General features: G+C 53.9%; 1 protein-coding gene across 1 annotated transcript; it reads right to left on the minus strand.

Moving 5' to 3' along the window:
* rbfox1l (RNA binding fox-1 homolog 1, like) lies at positions 1-25488 on the minus strand. Its single transcript, XM_088619508.1, has 12 exons — positions 25355-25488; positions 10987-11223; positions 5656-5817; positions 5117-5170; positions 4738-4830; positions 4278-4335; positions 3883-3942; positions 3626-3767; positions 2991-3030; positions 2846-2910; positions 1385-1466; positions 1-1295 (listed from the first exon to the last, which is right to left on the minus strand). Exons 1-12 carry the CDS (start codon positions 25439-25441, stop codon positions 1251-1253), a joined length of 1125 nt encoding a protein of 374 aa, XP_088475634.1. The 5' UTR covers positions 25442-25488; the 3' UTR covers positions 1-1250.

Consider the following 25488-nt stretch of genomic DNA (forward strand, 5'->3'; position numbering starts at 1 on the left):
GACTCAGAGAAATCAGATTTTATTGACAGTGACAGCACATGTTAGACAGATTTATTTACAGCAGAGATAAAGTCAGAGTACAGCACAGTTTGAAATGAAAAGTGGGATAGAGTGGTGAATACCACAGAGTACAAGAGAGTGGGATAGAGTGGTGGGATACCACAGAGTACAGGAGAGTGGGATAGAGTAGTAAATACCACAGAGCACAGGAGAGTGGGATAGAGTAGTAATACCACAGAGTACAGGAGAGTGGGATAGAGTAGTAAATACCACAGAGTACAAGAGTGGGATAGAGTGGTAGGATACCACAGAGTACAGAAGAGTGGGAGATAGTGGTGAATACCACAGAGTACAGGAGAGTGTGATAGAGAGGTAGGATACCACAGAGTACAGGAGAGTGGGAGAGAGTGGTGAATACCACAGAGTACAGGAGAGTGTGATAGAGTGGTTGGATACCACAGAGTACAGGAGAGTGGGAGAGAGTGGTGAATACCACAGAGTACGGGAGAGTGGGATAGAGTGGTTGGATACCACAGAGTACAGAACGCAGTTAAGAGTGCAGACAGCACCACAAGGTTCTTATCAAGGCTGAGATGGGCAGGGTTTGACAACGACAGCTGGAAAACCGGAGAACCGGAGAGGAGTACGGAATAGCAGATGACAAAGCAACACATCAACAGACTGGCCAGGTGCGAGAGTCCAGAATGCAGAATCAGAGTGGTACATTCCCAAAGAGTACCCAACATAAGCACAGAGCAGTGAACAGAGTGCATACGTGATCACAATCAAGAGCAGCCAGACGAGATACTGACAGCGGAGAGAAGCATTAGTCAGAACACAGCAGCACAGCCATCTGCAAGAAGGAGCAGAGCATGCTGGTGTGAGAGGCGGATCAGAGGTAGATCGTTTCACGGAGGAAAGGCGCAGACAGACAGGTGATCACCGGAAACCGCTGCACACACCTGACTGGAGACGCTGCAGTGCCACTGCCGTCCCGTAACCCAACTCAAACGCTCAAAACCAAAACACACCCGCTTCAGAGACCATGTCAGCGTCATCATACTTAAATTAAAGAGACCCATCGAAAGCGCTCAGTTCTATGTACAGGTCGGAGGCCGGAGCTCAAGGTCTTCTGCTGCTCCTGGGCAAACAGGAAGTGACCTCCTGCTCGGGGCCGGAACGCCAGGAAGTGACGTCGTCATCCCGCCCCGCGCTGAGGAGACTGGCGGAGCCGGAGGCTCCTCCGGGGCTCAGTAGGGTGTGAACCGGTTGTAGCCTCCCCGGTACAGGCTGGCCTGCAATTCCAGAGCACAGGGCACGGCGTCAGCGTGGCCGCCCAGCCCCCAGCCCCCCAGCCCGGCGGGCGCGGCGCCTCTGCCCTTACCACAGTGCCCACGCCGTAGGTCGCCGCCGGGCCCACCGAGTGGTGGTAGGGGTCCGCCGCCGCCGCGTACACTCTGCCGTAGCTGAGGGGCAGAAACAGACGGCGGTGAGGAGTGTGGGGACCACGTGCTGGCAGCCCCGCTCACGACCTCGGCTCGGGTCGAATGCAGTCAGAGACGCCGCTGGACCTTCAGACCGAGACCCGTCACTGTCACTGTGCTCGTGTGCTGACCGGACACTGTACTGACCGGTCACCGTGCTCGTGTGCTGACCGGTCACTGTGCTGACCTGTCACTGTACAGACCGATCACTGTGCTCGTGTGCTGACCTGTCACTGTCACTGTGCTCGTGTACTGACCGGTCACCGTGCTCGTGTGCTGACCGGTCACTGTACTGACTGGTCACCATGCTCGTGTGCTGACCGGTCACTGTGCTGACCTGTCACTGTACAGACCGATCACTGTGCTCGTGTGCTGACCTGTCACTGTGCTGACCGGACACTGTGCTGACCGATCACTGTGCTCGTGTGCTGACCTGTCACTGTGCTGACCGGTCACCATGCTCGTGTGCTGACCGGTCACTGTACTGACTGGTCACCATGCTCGTGTGCTGACCGGTCACTGTACTGACTGGTCACCATGCTCGTGTGCTGACCTGTCACTGTGCTGACCGATCACCATGCTCGTGTGCTGACCGGTCACTGTACTGACCGGTCACCGTGCTCGTGTGCTGACCTGTCACTGTGCTGACCGGTCACTGTACTGACCGGTCACCGTGCTCGTGTGCTGACCGGTCACTGTGCTGACCTGTCACCGTGCTCGTGTGCTGACCTGTCACTGTGGTGACCGATCACCATGCTCGTGTGCTGACCTGTCACTGTACTGACCGGTCACCATGCTCGTGTGCTGACCTGTCACTGTGGTGACCGATCACCATGCTCATGTACTGACCGGTCACTATACTGATAGATCACCGTGCTCGTGTACTGACCGGTCACTGTACTGACCGGTCACCATGCTTGTGTGCTGACCTGTCACTGTACTGACCTGTCACTGTACTGACTGGTCACCGTGCTCGTGTGCTGACCTGTCACTGTGCTGACCTGTCACTGTACTGACAGATCACCGTGCTCGTGTGCTGACCTGTCACTGTGCTGACCTGTCACCGTGCTCGTGTACTGACCTGTCACTGTACTGACCTGTCACCGTGCTCGTGTACTGACCTGTCACTGTACTGACCTGTCACTGTGCTGACCGATCACCGTGCTCGTGTGCTGACCTGTCACTGTACTGACTGGTCACCATGCTCGTGTACTGACCGGTCACTGTGCTGACCGATCACTGTGCTCGTGTGCTGACCTGTCACTGTACTGACCGGTCACCATGCTCGTGTACTGACCTGTTACTGTACTGACCGGTCACCATGCTCGTGTACTGACCGGTCACCATGCTCGTGTACTGACCTGTCACTGTAGGCTGCAGCTGTGGTGGAGGCTGACTGTGCCACTCGGTACGCTGGGTAGCCTCCCTGTCCGGAGAGAGAGGGGGAGGTCAGTGACTCCACACGGGATCGAACCCGGGACACTCGGGGAAAGCCGATCTACTCACATAGACTTCTGCTCCGTACAGACCGTCCTGGTACACCACCCTGGGAAAGACACGGACACTCAGACTACTGCAGCCACGGCAACACTCTCGAGCACTGAGCCACACCCCCACTCTGCCCTCTGACCTCCTAACAGGCCATGTCAAAGACATGACAGACTTCCTGTCCTGCCTCCTGTGACATCACAGGGGAAGACTTCCTGTCCTGCCTCCTGTGACATCACAAGGGAAGACTTCCTGTCCTGCCTCCTGTGACATCACAGGGGAAGACTTCCTGTCCTGCCTCCTGTGACATCACAGGGGAAGACTTCCTGTCCTGCCTCCTGTGACATCACAGGGGAAGACTTCCTGTCCTGCCTCCTGTGACATCACAGGGGAAGACTTCCTGTCCTGCCTCCTGTGACATCACAGGGAAAGACTTCCTGTCTTGCTTCCTGTGACATCACAGGCACAGACTTCCTGTCCTGCCTCCTGTGACATCACAGGCACAGACGTCCTGTCCTGCCTCCCGCGACTCTTGTGGCAGAAGTTCAGGGCCGAGGAAAGCTGACTGAGTTCTAGGTGTCTTTCGTGCTAGGAGGCAGGATCGTTATTATTCGTAAGACAGTCAGGGATCAGACAGGCGCACTGGGTCATACCCTGGGTAGGCGGGGACTGCAGTGGGCGTGGCCGCAGTGGCTGCTGAGCGAATGGTGTTGTAGACGGCACGGCCACGCCCCCGGAGGGCGGCGCCCCTGTAGGCCAGAGTGGGAGTGGCCACAGGATAGGGGAAGCTGGCCACTGCGAAAGAGAGAGGGAGAGAAGGAGAGAGAGAGGGAGAGAGGGTTACGGACTGCAGACCGACATGACGATGGAAAACTCCACATGCTGGAAGGCAGCGCACTGACTGACTGACCTGTGTAGAGTTCAGGAGCGTACATCGCCCCCATTACTGGATTGATCTTCCATCCTGTAGCTGGAGAGAGAGGTGAACACAGGTGGTGATGGACACTACAGCACAGTGACCCTGACTGACTGACTGGACACTACAGCACAATGACACTGACTGACTGGACACTACAGCACAGAGACCCTGACTGACTGGACACTACAGCACAGTGACCTTGACTGACTGGACACTACAGCACAGAGAGCCTGACTGACTGACTGGACACTACAGCACAGAGACCCTGACTGACTGACTGGACACTACAGCACAGTGACCCTGACTGACTGACTGGACACTACAGCACAGAGACCCTGACTGACTGACTGGACACTACAGCACATTGACCCTGACTGGAGACTGACCATTGACCAGTGGAGTCTGTGGTTTCTTGGTGACCACTCTGGCTGTGGCGTTATTGACCTGCAGACGGACAGAACAGAGAGACACACTTTCATCAAGAGTCTCATCAAGTCTCCTCACAGTGTCCCCCAACCCTTGTGACAGCAAGTGGTTCAGGGCTCGAGGTGTGGGGTTCAGGTTCAGGGTTCGAGGTGTGGGGTTCAGGTTCAGGGCTCGAGGTGTGGGGTTCAGGTTCGGGGTTCAGGGTTCAAGGTGTGGGGTTAAGGTTCAGGGCTCGAGGTGTGGGGTTCAGGTTCAGGGCTCGAGGTGTGGGGTTCAGGGCTCGAGGTGTGGGGTTAAGGTTTCAGGGCTCGAGGTGTGGGGTTCAGGTTCAGGGCTCGAGGTGTGGGGTTCAGGGTTCGAGGTGTGGGGTTTGGGTTCAGGGCTCGAGGTGTGGGCCCCCCGGTTCCCCTGCCCTCTCACCTCGATCTTCCTGCCCTCCACGATGGTGCCGTTCAGCTTCTCCCTCGCCCGATCCGCATCTAGGGCGCTCTCGAACGTCACGAAGCCGAACCCCTGGGGTACAGAGAGAGCACACCGCTGTCTGAATCCGCTCAGCAGAGCTGGGGGACCGGCACACAGGCACAGGCACAGGCACACGCACACGCACACGCAGGCACACGCACAGACACAGGCAGAGGCACACGCAGGCACACGCACACGCACACGCACACGCACAGGCACAGGCACACGCACAGGCACACGCACACGCACAGGCACACAGGCACAGGCACACGCACACGCACGGGCACAGGCACACGCACACGCACAGGCACAGGCACAGGCACACGCAGGCACACACCTTGGAGCCACGCTCGTTGAAGATGATTTCTACGTCCAGGATCTTCCCGAATTGCTGAAACACAGAGCCCAGGGAGCCGTGAGTCTGAGGCCTGCAGCTGCACTGCCGCCGCCGGCCACAGGGGCGCCCTTCCCCCGCGGCTGCCTAGCAGCCTGTAGCAGCGACAGCAGAGCGATGTGGTACTACTGCAGTAACAGCAATAATAGTAACTGAATAGCAACAGTGATAATAATAGTCATTGTAATAGTCATCATCATTATATAAGTAAACACACATGAAAAATCGCTTGGTGTTCTAACGATTTGAAATGCCCGTCTGGTAGTGAACAGTTAAGTGATCCCAGGAGCACATCCAGCTGTGTCTGGAGAGAAGCCAGGGTATCGGCTCCAACAACAGGGCGGGAAGCTTGTTCCCCACCCCCACCCCCCTCTGTGTACAGTAGAGCCTGCTGTCCTGGGCTGTAAGAGTGCTCGTGCGAAGGGCTGGACACAGTGACACAGTGAAATGCCCAGAGTGAGCCGGGGGACGCAGGGCCTCACCCCGAACATCTGCCGCAGGTCGGGGTCCCGGAAGCGGAAGGGGATGTTGGACACGTGGAGCCGCTTGGGCTGCGACTTGGCCCCCCCGGCGGCCCCCTCTTCCTCCCCCGCCGATACAGCAACGCCATGAGGCTGAGGGTCCGAGCCCGAGCCCGAGTCCTCCTGGAGAGCAGGACAGCGGGAGAGGAGAGGGTTAGTACAGGCCGAGTGTGTGTGTGTGTGTGTGTGTGTGTGTGTGTGTGTGTGTGTGTGTGTGTGTGTGTGTGTGTGAGAGAGAGAGTTTGTGTGTGTGTGAGTTTGTTTGTGAGTCTATGGGTAAATGTGTGTGAATCTATGTGTGAGTGTGAGTCTGTGTGAATCTGTGAGTGTGTGAGTCTGTGTAAGTGAGTGTCTATCTGTGTGAGTGTGTGTCTGTGTGAGTCTGTTAAAGTGTCTATCTGTGTCTCTGTGTCTCTGTGTTAGTGTGTGAGTGTGTGTCTGTGTGAGTCTGTGTAAGTGAGTGTCTATCTGTGTGACAGTGTATGTCTCTGTGTGTCTGGGTGCACTGTAAGCTTGTGAAGCCTTCAGGAATAAAACCTCACACCCATTTAAAGACACCAGTATCTACAGCTTTAGTTTGAGTGACAAGAGGCAATAACCAATCAGCATTCTCCATCCAGGGGTCCTTCTCAAGCACAAGTGAGGATGCGTGACCGCTCTGTTCCGTTTGATAGTTTAGTTAGGCGTCTAGTTCATGCCCGTTAGAAACTACAACACATTGTGGCGAAATTAAACAAGAAGATAATGATCGAAAAAATTCGAATGCTATTTAAAGCGTAATTTGAAGAACCTTTCAGCATGTCTGTGGTCCGTGCAGTACAAACAGAGTGACTCTGATGGCCCATCACGAATATTTTCATCGTAAGAACAGGTCTGACCGAGTGAGAAACAGCGCCCTCGTCTGTGCTCAGGCACAGGGGGGAACTGTAGCTCACAGGCCCACCCCAGCAGCACAAAACACCTGGAGTCTGAGATCTGGAGGCTCTTTCCCTTAACGTTCAACTGCTTCTGCGCCAGAGCTCGTCAGGGGAAGATTCAGGTGTTTCATATGGCTGGGGTTTGGTTAAGAAAGAAGACCTATAAAGGAGAGAGCGCAGGGGAGATGGTAACTGTCTTTAGTGTCAGGTAAATGCCCTCATGCAGGAGCAGGGCCATGTGTGTCAAGGCCATGAGTCATCCACTATCCCACGATGCACCACGATGCCACAGTGTCTGTGTGTGTCAATATACCGAGGCACACGCGCACCAGCTCTGTTATCACCCTCCAGGACATAAAAATCAGACAAAACCAAATAAAAAAACGGCCGGAAAACAGGAATGGCCAGTGAGCACGAGCAGAGGGAGGTGGGGTGAGAGAAAAACAGGCAAAAAAAAAACAAAACAAGACGCTCTGCTGCCAGAATTTTTTTTAAAAAAAAGCTTTGAGGAAAAAAATGTTGCTTTAAAAATGAAACACAAAAAGGAAGAGAAAAATCGAAGCAGGCTGGAGAGAGAGAATGCGTGAGAGAAAGACAGAGGGAGAGAGAGCAGCCTGCGAAGAGGAAGAAAGACGGGAGAAAACGGCCGCGCAGGCAAGAGGCACAGGAAGCCAGGGGACAAAGGTGAAAGTTCGGAGGTGAGTCTGGGGTCACGGTGCTGCTTTTCTGCAGGGGTTAAAGGCCACTACCCAAGATTCCCAGATCTGAATTATTAATAGGGGAGAGGACAGACTCACACTCACACACAGACACGCTGAGAAACTTCATACTGAAACACACAGTCACACACTGATGTACACAGCACCCACACACACAAACACACACACAGCACTCACGGACCGACACAGTTACAGACACACACCGATGTACACAGTACCCACACACACAAACACACACAGCACTCACAGACACACAGATCGACACAGTTACACACAGACACACACTGACGTACACAGCACCCACACACACAAACACACACACACTTAAACACACACAGCACTCCCAAACACACAGATCGACAGTTACACACAGACACCCACTGACAAACTCCACACTGAAACAGACACACCCAAACATGTACACTGACACTCACATATACTAATAAACACAAACACACACTGATACACCATGGCACTCATGCACACAAACACACATGCTGATACACGCACAGCACTCACAGACTCCAACCCACTCACGGACACCGATACACACACACTCACTCAGACAGTTACACTGACAGACTCACACACACACACACTCACTCACAGACAGCTACACTGACAGACTCACACACTGATACACACACTCACTCACACACGGACACACACCAGGCCCGTGCCACACGGTGAGCTGTGGGGGTGTAGATGATGACGTCATGGCACGATGCAAGTGCTCTGAACCTGAGGTCACGGAGGGGTCGGCGGGTCACTCGAGACCCCCACTGGACCCGGCGACGGGGGGCGCTGCTCAGAATTCGGACACACAGTGAAGAAATCCAGTTCGAACAGAGCCAGAGCACAGTGTCTGTCAGGGAGGGGCTACAGTTACTGTGTGTCACCAGGAAAGTCTGCCACACTGCCCTGCACTGCCCTGTGTGATACAGTAACCCTGCGCTGTGATACACTAACCCTGCGCTGCTCTGTGTGATACAGTAACCCTGCGCTGTGATACAGGAACGCTGCGCTGCCCTGTGTGATACAGTAACCCTGCGCTGTGATACACTAACCCTGAGCTGCTCTGTGTGATACAGTAACCCTGCGCTGTGATACAGTAACCCTGCGCTGTGATACAGTAACCCTGCGCTGCTCTGTGTGATACAGTAACCCTGCGCTGTGATACACTAACCCTGCGCTGCTCTGTGTGATACAGTAACCCTGCGCTGTGATACAGGAATGCTGCGCTGCCCTGTGTGATCCAGTAACCCTGCGCTGTGATACACTAACCCTGAGCTGCTCTGTGTGATACACTAACCCTGCGCTGTGCTGTGTGACAAAGTAACAAGATAGATTAGTTTAGCACTGAAGCTCCTTGACTGGAAAAGATACAGTATAGAACAGTACAGTATAGTATACTCACACAAAGAATGTATCAGAAAACAGTCTAGTACACCTCCTGGCCTGGACAAGACACAGTGAGTAGAGTACGGGAGTCTAGGGCAGTATCCTCACACAAGGAGGTATCAGAGATCCTGGAGCGTTCAGACTGCAGAGAGTCCCAGTACACTGTGCTGCAGCACACTAAGCATGACACTGCTTATAGCTATATGCTCTGTATACATGTATACTACACTTTACACACTACAGGTATGTCTATATTATACTACACCTGAAGAAGACTCCACAGCTGAAACGTTGTGTTTCTTTTCTTCTCTTTTCAGCCAGGAATAAACGTTTACTTGTTCCTGTATTAAACTAGACACACTAAATATATACCTCTACAGTACGGAACTGCAGGGCACTGGACTGCACTCACTGGTACTGTCCTGTTGCTCCTGAAACATCAGGCAGTGCACACACACTCACGCACGCACACACTCACACACTCACTCACTCACGCACGCACTGTTACTGCAGCTCTGCCTCACTCTGCCTCACTCTGCCTCACTCTGCCTCACTCTGCGTCAGGCCCTGTGCTTCTCAGTGCCGGGAAACCGACAGGCTGGCCTGCCCGAGTCCCGTGAGCAGGACAGCCCCCCCACTGAGAGCCCAGCTGTTCTGTCAGCTCTGTCGCCTCCCTCCCCCCCCCCCCCGTCACCCCAGCTGTTCTGTCAGCTCCCCCCCCCCACCCCCTGCCCCAGCAGAGCCCCAGTCGCCCTACATGGGCAGGACTGAGCCCCCTGTAGGCTAAACATAGCGACTGGCTCTGCAGGGCTGGGGGCTGGGGGATGTCTGTCACTTGCTCTGGCACTGCAGTCCCCAGGCAGCTGTCTGCCTCGCAGTCAGAGCGTCATCTCCTGTCTCCCACTGTGTCTCCTGTCCTGTATCCCACTGTCTGACTGACTCACTGTGATCTCCTGTCTCCCACTGTGTCTCCTGTCCTGTATCCCACTGTCTGACTGACTCACTGTGATCTCCTGTCTCCCACTGTGTCTCCAGTCCTGTATCCCACTGTCCGACTGACTCACTGTGATCTCCTGTCTCCCACTGTGTCTCCTGTCCTGTATCCCACTGTCTGACTGACTCACTGTGATCTCCTGTCTCCCACTGTGTCTCCAGTCCTGTATCCCACTGTCTGACTGACTCACTGTGATCTCCTGTCTCCCACTGTGTCTCCAGTCCTGTATCCCACTGTCTGACTGACTCACTGTGATCTCCTGTCTCCCACTGTGTCTCCAGTCCTGTATCCCACTGTCTGACTGACTCACTGTGATCTCCTGTCTCCCACTGTGTCTCCAGTCCTGTATCCCACTGTCTGACTGACTCACTGTGATCTCCTGTCTCCCACTGTGTCTCCAGTCCTGTATCCCACTGTCTGACTGACTCACTGTGATCTCCTGTCTCCCACTGTGTCTCCAGTCCTGTATCCCACTGTCTGACTGACTCACTGTGATCTCCTGTCTCCCACTGTGTCTCCTGTCCTGTATCCCACTGTCTGACTGACTCACTGTGATCTCCTGTCTCCCACTGTGTCTCCTGTCCTGTATCCCACTGTCTGACTGACTCACTGTGATCTCCTGTCTCCCACTGTGTCTCCAGTCCTGTATCCCACTGTCTGACTGACTCACTGTGATCTCCTGTCTCCCACTGTGTCTCCTGTCCTGTATCCCACTGTCTGACTGACTCACTGTGATCTCCTGTCTCCCACTGTGTCTCCTGTCCTGTATCCCACTGTCTGACTGACTCACTGTGATCTCCTGTCTCCCACTGTGTCTCCAGTCCTGTATCCCACTGTCTGACTGACTCACTGTGATCTCCTGTCTCCCACTGTGTCTCCTGTCCTGTATCCCACTGTCTGACTGACTCACTGTGATCTCCTGTCTCCCACTGTGTCTCCTGTCCTGTATCCCACTGTCTGACTGACTCACTGTGATCTCCTGTCTCCCACTGTGTCTCCAGTCCTGTATCCCACTGTCTGACTGACTCACTGTGATCTCCTGTCTCCCACTGTGTCTCCTGTCCTGTATCCCACTGTCTGACTGACTCACTGTGATCTCCTGTCTCCCACTGTGTCTCCTGTCCTGTATCCCACTGTCTGACTGACTCACTGTGATCTCCTGTCTCCCACTGTGTCTCCTGTCCTGTATCCCACTGTCTGACTGACTCACTGTGATCTCATGTCTCCCACTGTGTCTCCTGTCCTGTATCCTGTGTCTCACCGTGCTCGGTGCTCCTATTCCCTCTGCACTGTCATGCTGGGAGCTCGGAAAGACTCTCAGCTGGTGATGGTCCTGGTAATCGGATCCAGGGTGGGCGGAGCCGAAGTCCAGGGGTGGGAGGCGGCCAGCAGGGGTGGGTGGGGCCTGTCCTGGAGGAGGGTAAGCAGGAGGCGGGGCGTAGACCTGGGGTAGGGTGGGGTCAGCAGAGCCTGGCCCTGCTTCCTGGGCCGGAGCACCCTATCAGAGAGAGGAGGAGCAGAAGTGAGTGTTTCTGTAGTGTGAGGAGACAGACAGAGAGAATGTGAAAACTGACTGGACACTACAGCACAGAAACACTGACTGACTGGACACTACAGCACAGTGACCCTGACTGACTGGACACTACAGTACAATGACCCTGACAGACTGACTGGACACTACAGCACAGAGACCCTGACTGTCTGACTGGACACTACAGCACAGAGACCCTGACTGACTGGACACTACAGCACAGTGACACTGACTGACTGGACACTACAGCACAGTGACCCTGACTGACTGACTGGACACTACAGCACAGTGACCCTGACTGACTGACTGGACACTACAGCACAGAAACACTGACTGACTGGACACTACAGCACAGAGACACTGACTGACTGACTGGACACTACAGCACAGTGACACTGACTGACTGACTGACTGGACACTACAGCACAGTGACCCTGACTGACTGACTGGACACTACAGCACAGAGACACTGACTGACTGGACACTACAGCACAGTGACCCTGACTGACTGACTGACTGGACACTACAGCACAGTGACCCTGACTGACTGACTGGACACTACAGCACAGAGACACTGACTGACTGACTGGACACTACAGCACAGTGACCCTGACTGACTGACTGGACACTACAGCACAGAAACACTGACTGACTGGACACTACAGCACAGAGACCCTGACTGACTGACTGGACACTACAGCACAGTGACCCTGAAAGACTGACTGGACACTACACCACAGAGCCCCTGACTGACTGGACACTACAGCACAGAAACACTGACTGACTGGACACTACAGCACAGTGACCCTGACAGACTGACTGGACACTACAGCACAGAGACCCTGACTGACTGGACACTACAGCACAGAGACACTGACTGACTGACTGGACACTACAGCACAGAAACCCTGACTGACTGGACACTACAGCACAGTGACCCTGACAGACTGGACACTACAGCACAGTGACCCTGACTGACTGGACACTACAGTACAATGACCCTGACAGACTGACTGGACACTACAGCACAGAGACACTGACTGACTGACTGGACACTACAGCACAGAGACACTGACTGACTGACTGACTGGACACTACAGCACAGAGACACTGAATGACTGGAAACTACAGCACAGAGACATTGACTGACTGGACACTACAGCACAGTGACCCTGACAGACTGACTGGACACTACAGCAGAGAGACACTGACTGACTAACTGGACACTACAGCACAGAGACACTGAATGTTCTGGAAACTACAGCACAGAGACATTGACTGACTGGACCCTACAGCACAGTGACCCTGACTGACTGACTGGACACTACAGCACAGTGACCCTGACTGACTGACTCGACACTACAGCACAGAGACCCTGACTAACTGGACACTACAGCACAGAGACACTGACTGACTGACTGGACACTACAGCACAGAGACACTGACTGACTGGACACTGCAGCACAGTGACCCTGACTGACTGGACACTACAGTACAGTGACCCTGACTGACTGGACACTACAGCACAGAGACACTGACTGACTGACTGGACACTACAGCACAGTGACCCTGACTGACTGGACACTACAGCACAGAGACACTGACTGACTGACTGGACATTACAGCACAGTGACACTGACTGACTGACTGGACACTACAGCACAGTGACCCTGACTGACTGGACACTACAGCACACTGACACTGACTGACTGACTGGACACTACAGAACAGTGACACAGTCTGACTGGACACTACAGCACAGAGACACTGACAGACTGACTGGACACTACAGCACAGTGACACTGACTGACTGGACACTACAACACAGAGACCCTGACTGACTGGACACTACAGTACAGTGACCCTGACTTACTGACTTGACATTACAGCACAGTGACCCTGACTGACTGACTGGACACTACAGAACAGTGACACAGTCTGACTGGACACTACAGCACAGAGACACTGACAGACTGACTGGACACTACAGCACAGTGACCCTGACTAACTGGACACTACAGCACAGAGACACTGACTGACTGACTGGACACTACAGAACAGTGACACAGTCTGACTGGACACTACAGCACAGAGACACTGACAGACTGACTGGACACTACAGCACAGTGACACTGACTGACTGGACACTACAACACAGAGACCCTGACTGACTGGACACTACAGTACAGTGACCCTGACTTACTGACTTGACATTACAGCACAGTGACCCTGACTGACTGACTGGACACTACAGAACAGTGACACAGTCTGACTGGACACTACAGCACAGAGACACTGACAGACTGACTGGACACTACAGCACAGTGACCCTGACAGACTGGACACTACAGCACAGTGACCCTGACTGACTGGACACTACAGCACAGAGACCCTGACTGACTGACTGGACACTACAGCACAGAGACCCTGACTGACTGACTGGACACTACAGCACAGAGACCCTGACTGACTGGACACTACAGCACAGAGACCCTGACTGACTGGACACTACAGTACAGTGACCCTGACAGACTGACTGGACACTACAGCACAGAGACCCTGACTGACTGACTGGACACTACAGCACAGTGACCCTGACTGACTGGACACTACAGCACAGAGACACTGACTGACTGACTAGACACTACAGCACAGTGACACTGACTGACTGGACACTACAACACAGAGACCCTGACTGACTGGACACTACAGTACAGAGACCCTGACTGACTGACTGGACACTACAGCACAGAGACCCTGACTGACTGACTTGACACTACAGCACAGTGACCCTGACTGACTGACTGGACACTACAGCACAGTGACACTGACTGACTGACTGGACACTACAGCACAGTGACCCTTACTGACTGGACACTACAGCACAGTGACACTGACTGTCTGACTGGACACTACAGAACAGTGACACAGTCTGACTGGACACTACAGCACAGAGACACTGACAGACTGACTGGACACTACAGCACAGTGACACTGACTGACTGGACACTACAACACAGAGACCCTGACTGACTGGACACTACAGTACAGTGACCCTGACTTACTGACTTGACACTACAGCACAGTGACCCTGACTGACTGGACACTACAGCAAAGTGACACTGACTGACTGACTGGACACTACAGCACAGAGACCCTGACTGACTGGACACTACAGCACAGTGACACTGACCGACTGACTGGACACTGCAGAACAGTGACACAGACTGACTGGACACTACAGCAGAGTGACACTGACTGACTGGACACTACAAGACAGAGACCCTGACTGACTGGACACTACAGTACAGTGACCCTGACAGACTGACTGGACACTACAGCACAGAGACCCTGACTGACTGGACACTACAGCACAGAGACACTGACTGACTGACTTGACACTAGAGGACAGTGACCCTGACTGACTGACTGGACACTAGAGGACAGTGACCCTGACTGACTGACTGGACACTACAGCACAGAGACACTGACTGACTGACTGGACACTACAGCACAGTGACACTGACTGACTGAGTGGACACTACAGCACAGTGACCCTGACTGACTGGACACTACAGCACAGAGACCCTGACTGACTGACTGGACACTACAGCACAGAGACCCTGACTGACTGGACACTACAGCACAGAGACCCTGACTGACTGGACACTACAGTACAGTGACCCTGACAGACTGACTGGACACTACAGCACAGAGACCCTGACTGACTGACTGGACACTACAGCACAGTGACCCTGACTGACTGGACACTACAGCACAGTGACCCTGACTAACTGACTGGACACTACAGCACAGTGACCCTGACTGACTGGACACTACAGCACAGTGACACTGACTGACTGACTGGACACTACAGCACAGAGACCCTGACTGACTGGACACTACAGTACAGAGACCCTGACTGACTGACTGGACACTACAGCACAGAGACCCTGACTGACTGACTTGACACTACAGCACAGTGACCCTGACTGACTGACTGGACACTACAGCACAGTGACACTGACTGACTGACTGGACACTACAGCACAGTGACCCTTACTGACTGGACACTACAGCACAGTGACACTGACTGTCTGACTGGACACTACAGAACAGTGACACAGTCTGACTGGACACTACAGCACAGAGACCCTGACTGACTGACTGGACACTACAGCACAGTGACCCTGACTGACTGGACACTACAGCACAGAGACACTGACTGACTGACTGGACACTACAGCACAGTGACACTGACTGACTGACTGGACACTACAGCACAGTGACCCTGACTGACTGACTGGACACTACAGCACAGTGACACTGACTGACTGACTGGACACTACAGCACAGTGACCCTTACTGACTGGACACTACAGCACAGTGACACTGACTGTCTGACTGGACACTACAGAACAGTGACACAGTCTGACTGGACACTACAGCACAGAGACACTGACAGACTGACTGGACACTACAGCACAGTGACACTGACTGACTGGACACTACAACACAGAGACCCTGACTGACTGGACACTACAGTACAGTGACCCTGACTTACTGACTTGACACTACAGCACAGTGACCCTGACTAACTGACTGGACACTACAGCACAGTGACCCTGACTGACTGGACACTACAGCACAGTGACACTGACTGACTGACTGGACACTACAGCACAGAGACCCTGACTGACTGGACACTACAGCACAGTGACACTGACTGACTGACTGGACACTGCAGAACAGTGACACAGACTGACTGGACACTACAGCAGAGTGACACTGACTGACTGGACACTACAAGACAGAGACCCTGACTGACTGGACACTACAGTACAGTGACCCTGACAGACTGACTGGACACTACAGCACAGAGACCCTGACTGACTGGACACTACAGCACAGAGACACTGACTGACTGACTTGACACTAGAGGACAGTGACCCTGACTGACTGACTGGACACTAGAGGACAGTGACCCTGACTGACTGACTGGACACTACAGCACAGAGACACTGACTGACTGACTGGACACTACAGCACAGTGACACTGACTGACTGAGTGGACACTACAGCACAGTGACCCTGACTGACTGGACACTACAGCACAGAGACCCTGACTGACTGACTGGACACTACAGCACAGAGACCCTGACTGACTGGACACTACAGCACAGAGACCCTGACTGACTGGACACTACAGTACAGTGACCCTGACAGACTGACTGGACACTACAGCACAGAGACCCTGACTGACTGACTGGACACTACAGCACAGTGACCCTGACTGACTGGACACTACAGCACAGAGACACTGACTGACTGACTGGACACTACAGCACAGTGACACTGACTGACTGGACACTACAGCACAGTGACACTGACTGTCTGACTGGACACTACAGAACAGTGACACAGTCTGACTGGACACTACAGCACAGAGACACTGACAGACTGACTGGACACTACAGCACAGTGACACTGACTGACTGGACACTACAACACAGAGACCCTGACTGACTGGACACTACAGTACAGTGACCCTGACTTACTGACTTGACACTACAGCACAGTGACCCTGACTAACTGACTGGACACTACAGCACAGTGACCCTGACTGACTGGACACTACAGCACAGTGACACTGACTGACTGACTGGACACTACAGCACAGAGACCCTGACTGACTGGACACTACAGTACAGAGACCCTGACTGACTGACTGGACACTACAGCACAGAGACCCTGACTGACTGACTTGACACTACAGCACAGTGACCCTGACTGACTGACTGGACACTACAGCACAGTGACACTGACTGACTGACTGGACACTACAGCACAGTGACCCTTACTGACTGGACACTACAGCACAGTGACACTGACTGTCTGACTGGACACTACAGAACAGTGACACAGTCTGACTGGACACTACAGCACAGAGACACTGACAGACTGACTGGACACTACAGCACAGTGACACTGACTGACTGGACACTACAACACAGAGACCCTGACTGACTGGACACTACAGTACAGTGACCCTGACTTACTGACTTGACACTACAGCACAGTGACCCTGACTAACTGACTGGACACTACAGCACAGTGACACTGACTGACTGACTGGACACTACAGCACAGAGACCCTGACTGACTGGACACTACAGCACAGTGACACTGACTGACTGACTGGACACTACAGCACAGAGACCCTGACTGACTGGACACTACAGCACAGAGACACTGACTGACTGACTTGACACTAGAGGACAGTGACCCTGACTGACTGACTGGACACTAGAGGACAGTGACCCTGACTGACTGACTGGACACTACAGCACAGAGACACTGACTGACTGACTGGACACTACAGCACAGTGACCCTGACTGACTGGACACTACAGCACAGAGACCCTGACTGACTGACTGGACACTACAGCACAGAGACCCTGACTGACTGACTGGACACTACAGCACAGAGACCCTGACTGACTGGACACTACAGCACAGAGACCCTGACTGACTGGACACTACAGTACAGAGACACTGACTGACTGACTGGACACTACAGCACAGAGACACTGACTGACTGACTGGACACTACAGCACAGTGACCCTGACTGACTGACTGGACACTACAGCACAGTGACCCTGACTGACTGGACACTACAGCACAGAGACACTGACTGACTGACTGGACACTACAGCACAGTGACCCTGACTGACTGGACACTACAGCACAGAGACACTGACTGACTGACTGGACACTACAGCACAGAGACCCTGACTGACTGGACACTACAGTACAGAGACCCTGACTGACTGACTTGACACTACAGCACAGTGACCCTGACTGACTGACTGGACACTACAGCACAGAGACACTGACTGACTGACTGGACACTACAGCACAGTGACACTGACTGACTGAGTGGACACTACAGCACAGTGACCCTGACTGACTGGACACTACAGCACAGAGACACTGACAGACTCTCTCACACACAGCTGGAAGACACCAGTCTCTCTCTCACACACAGACTGGAGTCCCCATACTGACCTGTCTCCCTGCTCTCTGCTCCGAGCCCCTGTGTGACTGTGTGACTGACCTGCAGCAGCAGCTCTCCTCACCACACTGCCAGCCCGACCCCCGACCCCTGGCCCCTGGCCAATCAGAACCTGACTGCCCAGAGAGGCAGAGGCAGGGGCGGGGCCAGCCGGCAGCTGGCCCAGGGGCTCCAGGGTTAACCCCTTCCTGACGGGTTTCCCTGCACAGAGCAGCACTGCACTGAACACACAAACGCCCCGTACGAGCCCTGAGCACCGCGCTGGGACAACATCCTCCATGAGCAGAGGAAAACTCCTAACGCGTGCAGGGCCACGTTAGGCCAGTACCCATTCCTACCAGCACAAAGCCCTGCTGAGCCCAGAGCTGAGCCCAAAACAGAGCCCCCTGAGCCAGCTGGTCCTGAGGCTCACTGACCTCAGCCACACCGACACTAACCAGCCTCAGGACAGCACTGCTAGAGCAACACAACTCAGACTCAACCACATCACAGCACAATACACACAACACACAACCAGCCTCAGGACAGCACTGCTAGAGCACCACAACTCAGACTCAACCACATCACAGCACAATACACACAACACACAACCAGCCTCAGGACAGCACTGCTAGAGCACCACAACTCAGACTCAAGCACAGATCAAACAGCAATATCTCACACACTGGGACACAGACAGACCTGACTGTCCAGAGAGGACAGGCTCAGTGACCACAGCCTGGCCAGAGAGACTGGACAGAGGCAGACCTGACTGCCCAGAGAGGACAGGCTCAGTGACCACAGCCTGGACAGAGAAACTGGACACAGACAGACCTGACTGTCCAGAGAGGACAGGCTCAGTGACCACAGCCTGGCCAGAGAAACTGGACACAGACAGACCTGACTGTCCAGAGAGGACAAGCTCAGTGACCACAGCCTGGCCAGAGAAACTGGAGACAGACAGACCTGACTGTCCAGAGAGGACAGGCTCAGTGATCACAGTCTGGCCAGAGAAACTGGACACAGACAGACCTGACTGTCCAGAGAGGACAGGCTCAGTGACCACAGCCTGGCCAGAGAAACTGGACACAGACAGACCTGACTGTCCAGAGAGGACAGGCTCAGTGACCACAGCCTGGCCAGAGAAACTGGACACAGGCAGACCTGGCTGTCCAGAGAGGACAGGCTCAGTGACCACAGCCTGGCCAGAGAAACTGGACACAGGCAGACCTGACTGTCCAGAGAGGACAGGCTGTGCTCCCACTGCCAGCAGGGAGAAACAGAGTCCAAGACACACTTTCTGCTACACTATTAGAAATACTCTGGAATTAGACAAATATTTGTCCCTAAAATAAACACTATCTATTCCCAGAATTCCCACACCTGTCAGAATCTGAACGACTTCCAGAGCTGGTGGGGACGAAACTTGATAGAGCTGCTGCCCAGAAAACAACCCGGTCAAAAATAACACACTAGCCCCTCCCCCGTCCCCCGTCCCCCAGTCTCCTGTATCAGCAGCTAATTTTATTGTTCCAGGACACAAGTGTTCTGCCAGGAACGCAGAGTGACAGCTGAGAGACAGCTGAGCTCCTTCACTCTGCCTCTCCAGCTGATACCCCCACTGCTGTCTGCTGCCTGCCTCGCAGTCTGAGCTCACTGGGACTGCTCTGTGCTGTATGAGATCTGTACACACAGTCTGGGCTCACTGGGACTGCTCTGTGCTGTATGAGATCTGTACACACAGTCTGGGCTCACTGGGACTGCTCTGTGCTGTATGAGATCTGTACACACAGTCTGGGCTCACTGGGACTGCTCTGTGCTGTATGAGATCTGTACACACAGTCTGGGCTCACTGGGACTGCTCTGTGCTGTATGAGATCCATACACACAGTCTGAGCTCACTGGGACTGCTCTGTGCTGTATGAGATCCGTACACACAGTCTGAGCTCACTGGGACTGCTCTGTGGTGTATGAGATCTGTACACACAGTCTGGGCTCACTGGGACTGCTCTGTGCTGTATGAGATCTGTACACACAGTCTGAGCTCACTGGAACTGCTCTGTGCTGTAGGAGATCTGTACACACAGTCTGGGCTCACTGGGACTGCTCTGTGCTGTATGAGATCTGTACACACAGTCTGAGCTCACTGGGACTGTTCTGTGCTGTATGAGATCTGTACACACAGTCTGAGCTCACTGGGACTGCTCTGTGCTGTATGAGATCTGTACACACAGTCTGAGCTCACTGGGACTGTTCTGTGCTGTATGAGATCTGTACACACAGTCTGAGCTCACTGGGACTGCTCTGTGCTGTAGGAGATCTGTACACACAGTCTGAGCTCACTGGGACTGCTCTGTGCTGTATGAGATCTGTACACACAGTCTGGGCTCACTGGGACTGCTCTGTGCTGTATGAGATCTGTACACACAGTCTGAGCTCACTGGGACTGCTCTGTGCTGTATGAGATCTGTACACACAGTCTGAGCTCACTGGGACTGTTCTGTGCTGTATGAGATCTGTACACACAGTCTGAGCTCACTGGGACTGCTCTGTGCTGTATGAGATCTGTACACACAGTCTGAGCTCACTGGGACTGCTCTGTGCTGTATGAGATCTGTACACACAGTCTGGGCTCACTGGGACTTCTCTGTGGTGTATGAGAACTGTACACACAGTCTGGGCTCACTGGGACTGCTCTGTACACACAGTCTGAGCTCACTGGGTTTGCCTTTTCTGGGTGGAAAAAGTTGCACAGGACAGCAACAAGGGAGCAGTCATCACGCACGAATTGTGAACCCTGAATCTGAAATCCCGAGTCCCCAGTCCCCAGTCCCCAGTCCCCTGTCCCCTGTCCCCTGTCCCCTGTCCCCTGTCCCCTGTCCTGGGTCGCTGGCTCTCCTCTGTCTTCCTGTCCCCACTTCCCAGTCCCAGGTCGCAGGCCCTCCTCTGTCTCCCTGTGCAGTTTCCGCTGGCATCGCGGGGGGGCAGCTCATTTGCTGACGACGCCGGCAATCTGATTTCTGACCCCTGCAGCTGCCGAGGTCGCAGGTCAGAGGTCAGGACCCCCAGGGAAGCCAGGGGGACAGCTGCAGAGACACCCTGCTGTGCTTGGAGATCCTCTTGGTCAGAAGCAGGTGAAGGCGCCAGTTCGAAAGCGAACTCCTGCAGTCCGGCACCTCGCCCTCACTTCACAGCCTCCCAGCTGCACCCCCAAACTGGGCTCGTCCTGTGGCCGTCTGAATCCAGGCTCTGTGCCCCACTGTCTGAATCCAGGCTCTGCCTGTGGCCTGCTGTCTGAATCCAGGCACTGTGACCCGCTGTCTGAATCCAGGCTCTGCCTGTGGCCTGCTGTCTGAATCCAGGCACTGTGACCCGCTGTCTGAATCCAGGCTCTGTGAACCGCTGTCTGAATCCAGGCTCTGTGATCCGCTGTCTGAATCCAGGCTCTGTGCCCTACTGTCTGAATCCAGGCTCTGTGATCCGCTGTCTGAATCCAGGCTCTGTGACCCGCTGTCTGAATCCAGGCTCTGCCTGTGACCTGCTGTCTGAATCCAGGCTGTGGCCCGCTGTCTGAATCCTGGCTCTGTGACCCACTGTCTGAATCCAGGCTCTGGCTGTGGCCCGCTGTCTGAATCCAGGCTCTGTGACCCACTGTCTGAATCCAGGCTCTGTGACCCACTGTCTGAATCCAGGCTCTGTGACCCACTGTCTGAATCCAGGCTCTGCCCAGATCAAAACTGAGACTGCGAATCTGGCAGATTCACTAAGGCTCTGTGGCTTTATCTGTGTATTTATGGGAAGAAATGTCCTGGCACCGCTGGGCACCAGGATTAAAATCTCAACAGGGAGCATTTCCCTGGAAGAGCCCAGTTTGGGAATATCAGATCAGGCTAAAGATTCCCCTGAATTCTTCAGATCTACCACTGTATATCCATAACACAGACTCTAAGAGCACGGACACCGAGGTCAGTGCCAACACTCCTCCTGCTGACACTGTGACCACCCTGCCTCTTATCTCTGTCTATATATATCCCTGTATCTGGAGAGCAGCTGCCCGAGCTTCTGGGCTTCATCAGAGCTATGTCTCTCCCTGTCAGAGCTGTCAGTGTGGCGAGACAATCCCAGACATAGTACAGCACCACTCTGAGCTAAACTAGGCTCAGGGACAGCACTGCTCTGAGCTACACTGGGCTGACATACAGCACTGCTCTGAGCTACACTGGACTGAGAGACAGCACTGCTCTGAGCTACACTGGACTGAGAGACAGCACTGCTCTGAGCTACACTGGACTGACAGACAGCACTGCTCTGAGCTACACTGGACTGACAGACAGCACTGCTCTGAGCTACACTGGACTGACAGACAGCACTGCTCTGAGCTACACTGGGCTGAGAGACAGCACTGCTCTGAGCTACACTGGACTGAGAGACAGCACTGCTCTGAGCTACACTGGGCTGAGAGACAGCACTGCTCTGAGCTACACTGGACTGAGAGACAGCACTGCTCTGAGCTTCACTGGGCTGAGAGACAGCACTGCTCTGAGCTTCACTGGGCTGAGAGACAGCACTGCTCTGAGCTTCACTGGGCTGAGAGACAGCACTGCTCTGAGCTACACTGGACTGAGAGACAGCACTGCTCTGAGCTACACTGGACTGAGAGACAGCACTGCTCTGAGCTTCACTGGGCTGAGAGACAGCACTGCTCTGAGCTTCACTGGACTGAGAGACAGCACTGCTCTGAGCTTCACTGGGCTGAGAGACAGCACTGCTCTGAGCTACACTGGACTGAGAGACAGCACTGCTCTGAGCTACACTGGACTGAGAGACAGCACTGCTCTGAGCTTCACTGGGCTGAGACATCTATCTGAGGATCTGTCACAGTGAGGGAGATGCAGAGAAGTACAAGAGCAAATATCCATTATTAATCAGCATACAGAAGAGAGCAATCAAATACCTTTGACACCTGAGAAACAGTGACCAGAATTCGTACCACAAGGGCCTGCTGAGCCCAGAGAAGAGCCCTCTGAGCCAGCTGGTCCTGAGGCTCACTGACACCAGCCAGCCTCTGGACGGCACAGCTACAGCTACACAAGACACACCACACTGGGGCACACACACAAACGCAGCATAAACTGGAATGCTACAGACAGCTAAACAGACAATACACACTAACTGAGTATCTGACCAGGGCAAGAAACAGCAAAAAGAAACAGACCCTGATGAAGTAGAGGCTCAGTGACCACAGCCTGGCCAGAGACACTGGACACAGACAGACTTGACTGTCCAGAGAGGACAGGCTCAGTGACCACAGCCTGGCCAGAGAAACTGGACACAGGCAGGCCTGACTGTCTAGAGAGGACAGGCTGTGCTCTCCCTAAAATAACTAATCTAATCCTGGAATTCACACTCCTGCCAGAATAGGAACAGCTTCCAATCCTACTGGTGAAAGAAGAGCTGAAGCCCAGTATCTGATCCCCTGTCCCAGCCTGAGGAACAGACAGTGAGCCTGTCTCTCAATAATAATAATACAGTGTGTGATCTCCTGTCCCAGCCTGAGGAACAGACAGTGAGCCTGTCTCTCAATAATAATAATACAGTGTGTGATCTCCTGTCCCAGCCTGAGGAACAGACAGTGAGCCTGTCTCTCAATAATAATATTACAGTGTGTGATCTCCTGTCCCAGCCTGAGGAACAGACAGTGAGCCTGTCTCTCAATAATAATAATACAGTGTGTGATCTCCTGTCCCAGCCTGAGGAACAGTGAGCCTGTCTCCCAATAATGCTCAATTATGTTTACAGTATATATAAATATTTTAGGATATGTCTTTGTTGTAAATGTCTGTAATAGGTCTGTAGATTTTATTTTACTTTTATTTAATGTTTTGTTCCATGTTAATTTTATTATTTTTATTTGCTTTGGCAACACTGATTGTACCCATCGGTCATGCTAATAAAGCACCTTGAATTGAATTGAAATTGAATTGAATTGACAGGAGCACGCTGAGAGACCGAGAGAAAGACAGGAGCACGCTGAGAGACCGAGAGAGAGACAGGAGCACGCTGACAAACAGAGAGAGAGACAGGAGCAGGCTGAGAGACAGGGAGAGAGACAGGAGCACGCTGAGAGACCGAGAGAGAGACAGGAGCACGCTGAGAGACCGAGAGAGAGACAGGAGCACGCTGAGAGACCGAGAGAGAGACAGGAGCACGGTGACAAACAGAGAGAGAGACAGGAGCAGGCTGAGAGACAGGGAGAGAGACAGGAGCACGCTGAGAGACCGAGAGAGAGACAGGAGCACGCTGAGAGACAGGGAGAGAGACAGGAGCAGGCTGAGAGAGGAAGAGAGACAGGAGCACACTGAGAGACAGGGAGAGAGACAGGAGCACACTGAGAGACAGGGAGAGAGTCAGGAGCACACTGAGAGACAGGGAGAGAGTCAGGAGCAGGCTGAGAGAGGAAGAGAGACAGGAGCACACTGAGAGACAGGGAGAGAGTCAGGAGCACACTGAGAGACAGGGAGAGAGTCAGGAGCACGCTGAGAGACAGGGAGAGAGACAGGAGCAGGCTGAGAGAGGAAGAGAGACAGGAGCACACTGAGAGACAGGGAGAGAGTCAGGAGCACACTGAGAGACAGGGAGAGAGTCAGGAGCAGGCTGAGAGAGGAAGAGAGACAGGAGCACGCTGAGAGACAGGGAGAGAGACAGGAGCACACTGAGAGACAGGGAGACAGTCAGGAGCAGGCTGAGAGACAGGGAGAGAGACAGGAGCACGCTGAGAGACAGGGAGAGAGACAGGAGCAGGCTGAGAGAGGAAGAGAGACAGGAGCACACTGAGAGACAGGGAGAGAGTCAGGAGCACACTGAGAGACAGGGAGAGAGTCAGGAGCACACTGAGAGACAGGGAGAGAGTCAGGAGCAGGCTGAGAGAGGAAGAGAGACAGGAGCACGCTGAGAGACAGGGAGAGAGACAGGAGCACACTGAGAGACAGGGAGACAGTCAGGAGCAGGCTGACAGAGACAGGAGACACAGAGGGCGCCGGTACCTGAACGAGGCTGGGGTAGCAGGAGGCAGTCTGGGGGTACACAGGCAGGCCGTAGGGGTGAAGTACCACAGTCGGGGAGGAAAGCATGGCGCACACCAGGGCAGCAGGAGAGAGGAGTATCCCAGGAGTGTCCC

Source organism: Lepisosteus platostomus, chromosome 25 (assembly GCF_059453375.1).
Source record: "Lepisosteus platostomus isolate fLepPlt1 chromosome 25, fLepPlt1.hap1, whole genome shotgun sequence".
NCBI classification, from domain to species: domain Eukaryota; kingdom Metazoa; phylum Chordata; class Actinopteri; order Semionotiformes; family Lepisosteidae; genus Lepisosteus; species Lepisosteus platostomus.

What these genes read in the sequence shown, in the direction of transcription:
- rbfox1l (XM_088619508.1), bottom strand. Translation starts at nt 25,441, where the DNA reads ATGCTTTCCTCCCCGACTGTGGTACTTCACCCCTACGGCCTGCCTGTG. An exon ending in GAATAGGAGCACCGAGCACG is followed by an intron (nt 5,818 to 10,986) that starts GTGAGACACAGG and finishes CCTGCTCTCCAG; the next exon opens with GAGGACTCGGGCTCGGGCTC. An exon ending in ACAGACTCCACTGGTCAATG is followed by an intron (nt 3,943 to 4,277) that starts GTCAGTCTCCAG and finishes CTCTCTCTCCAG; the next exon opens with CTACAGGATGGAAGATCAAT.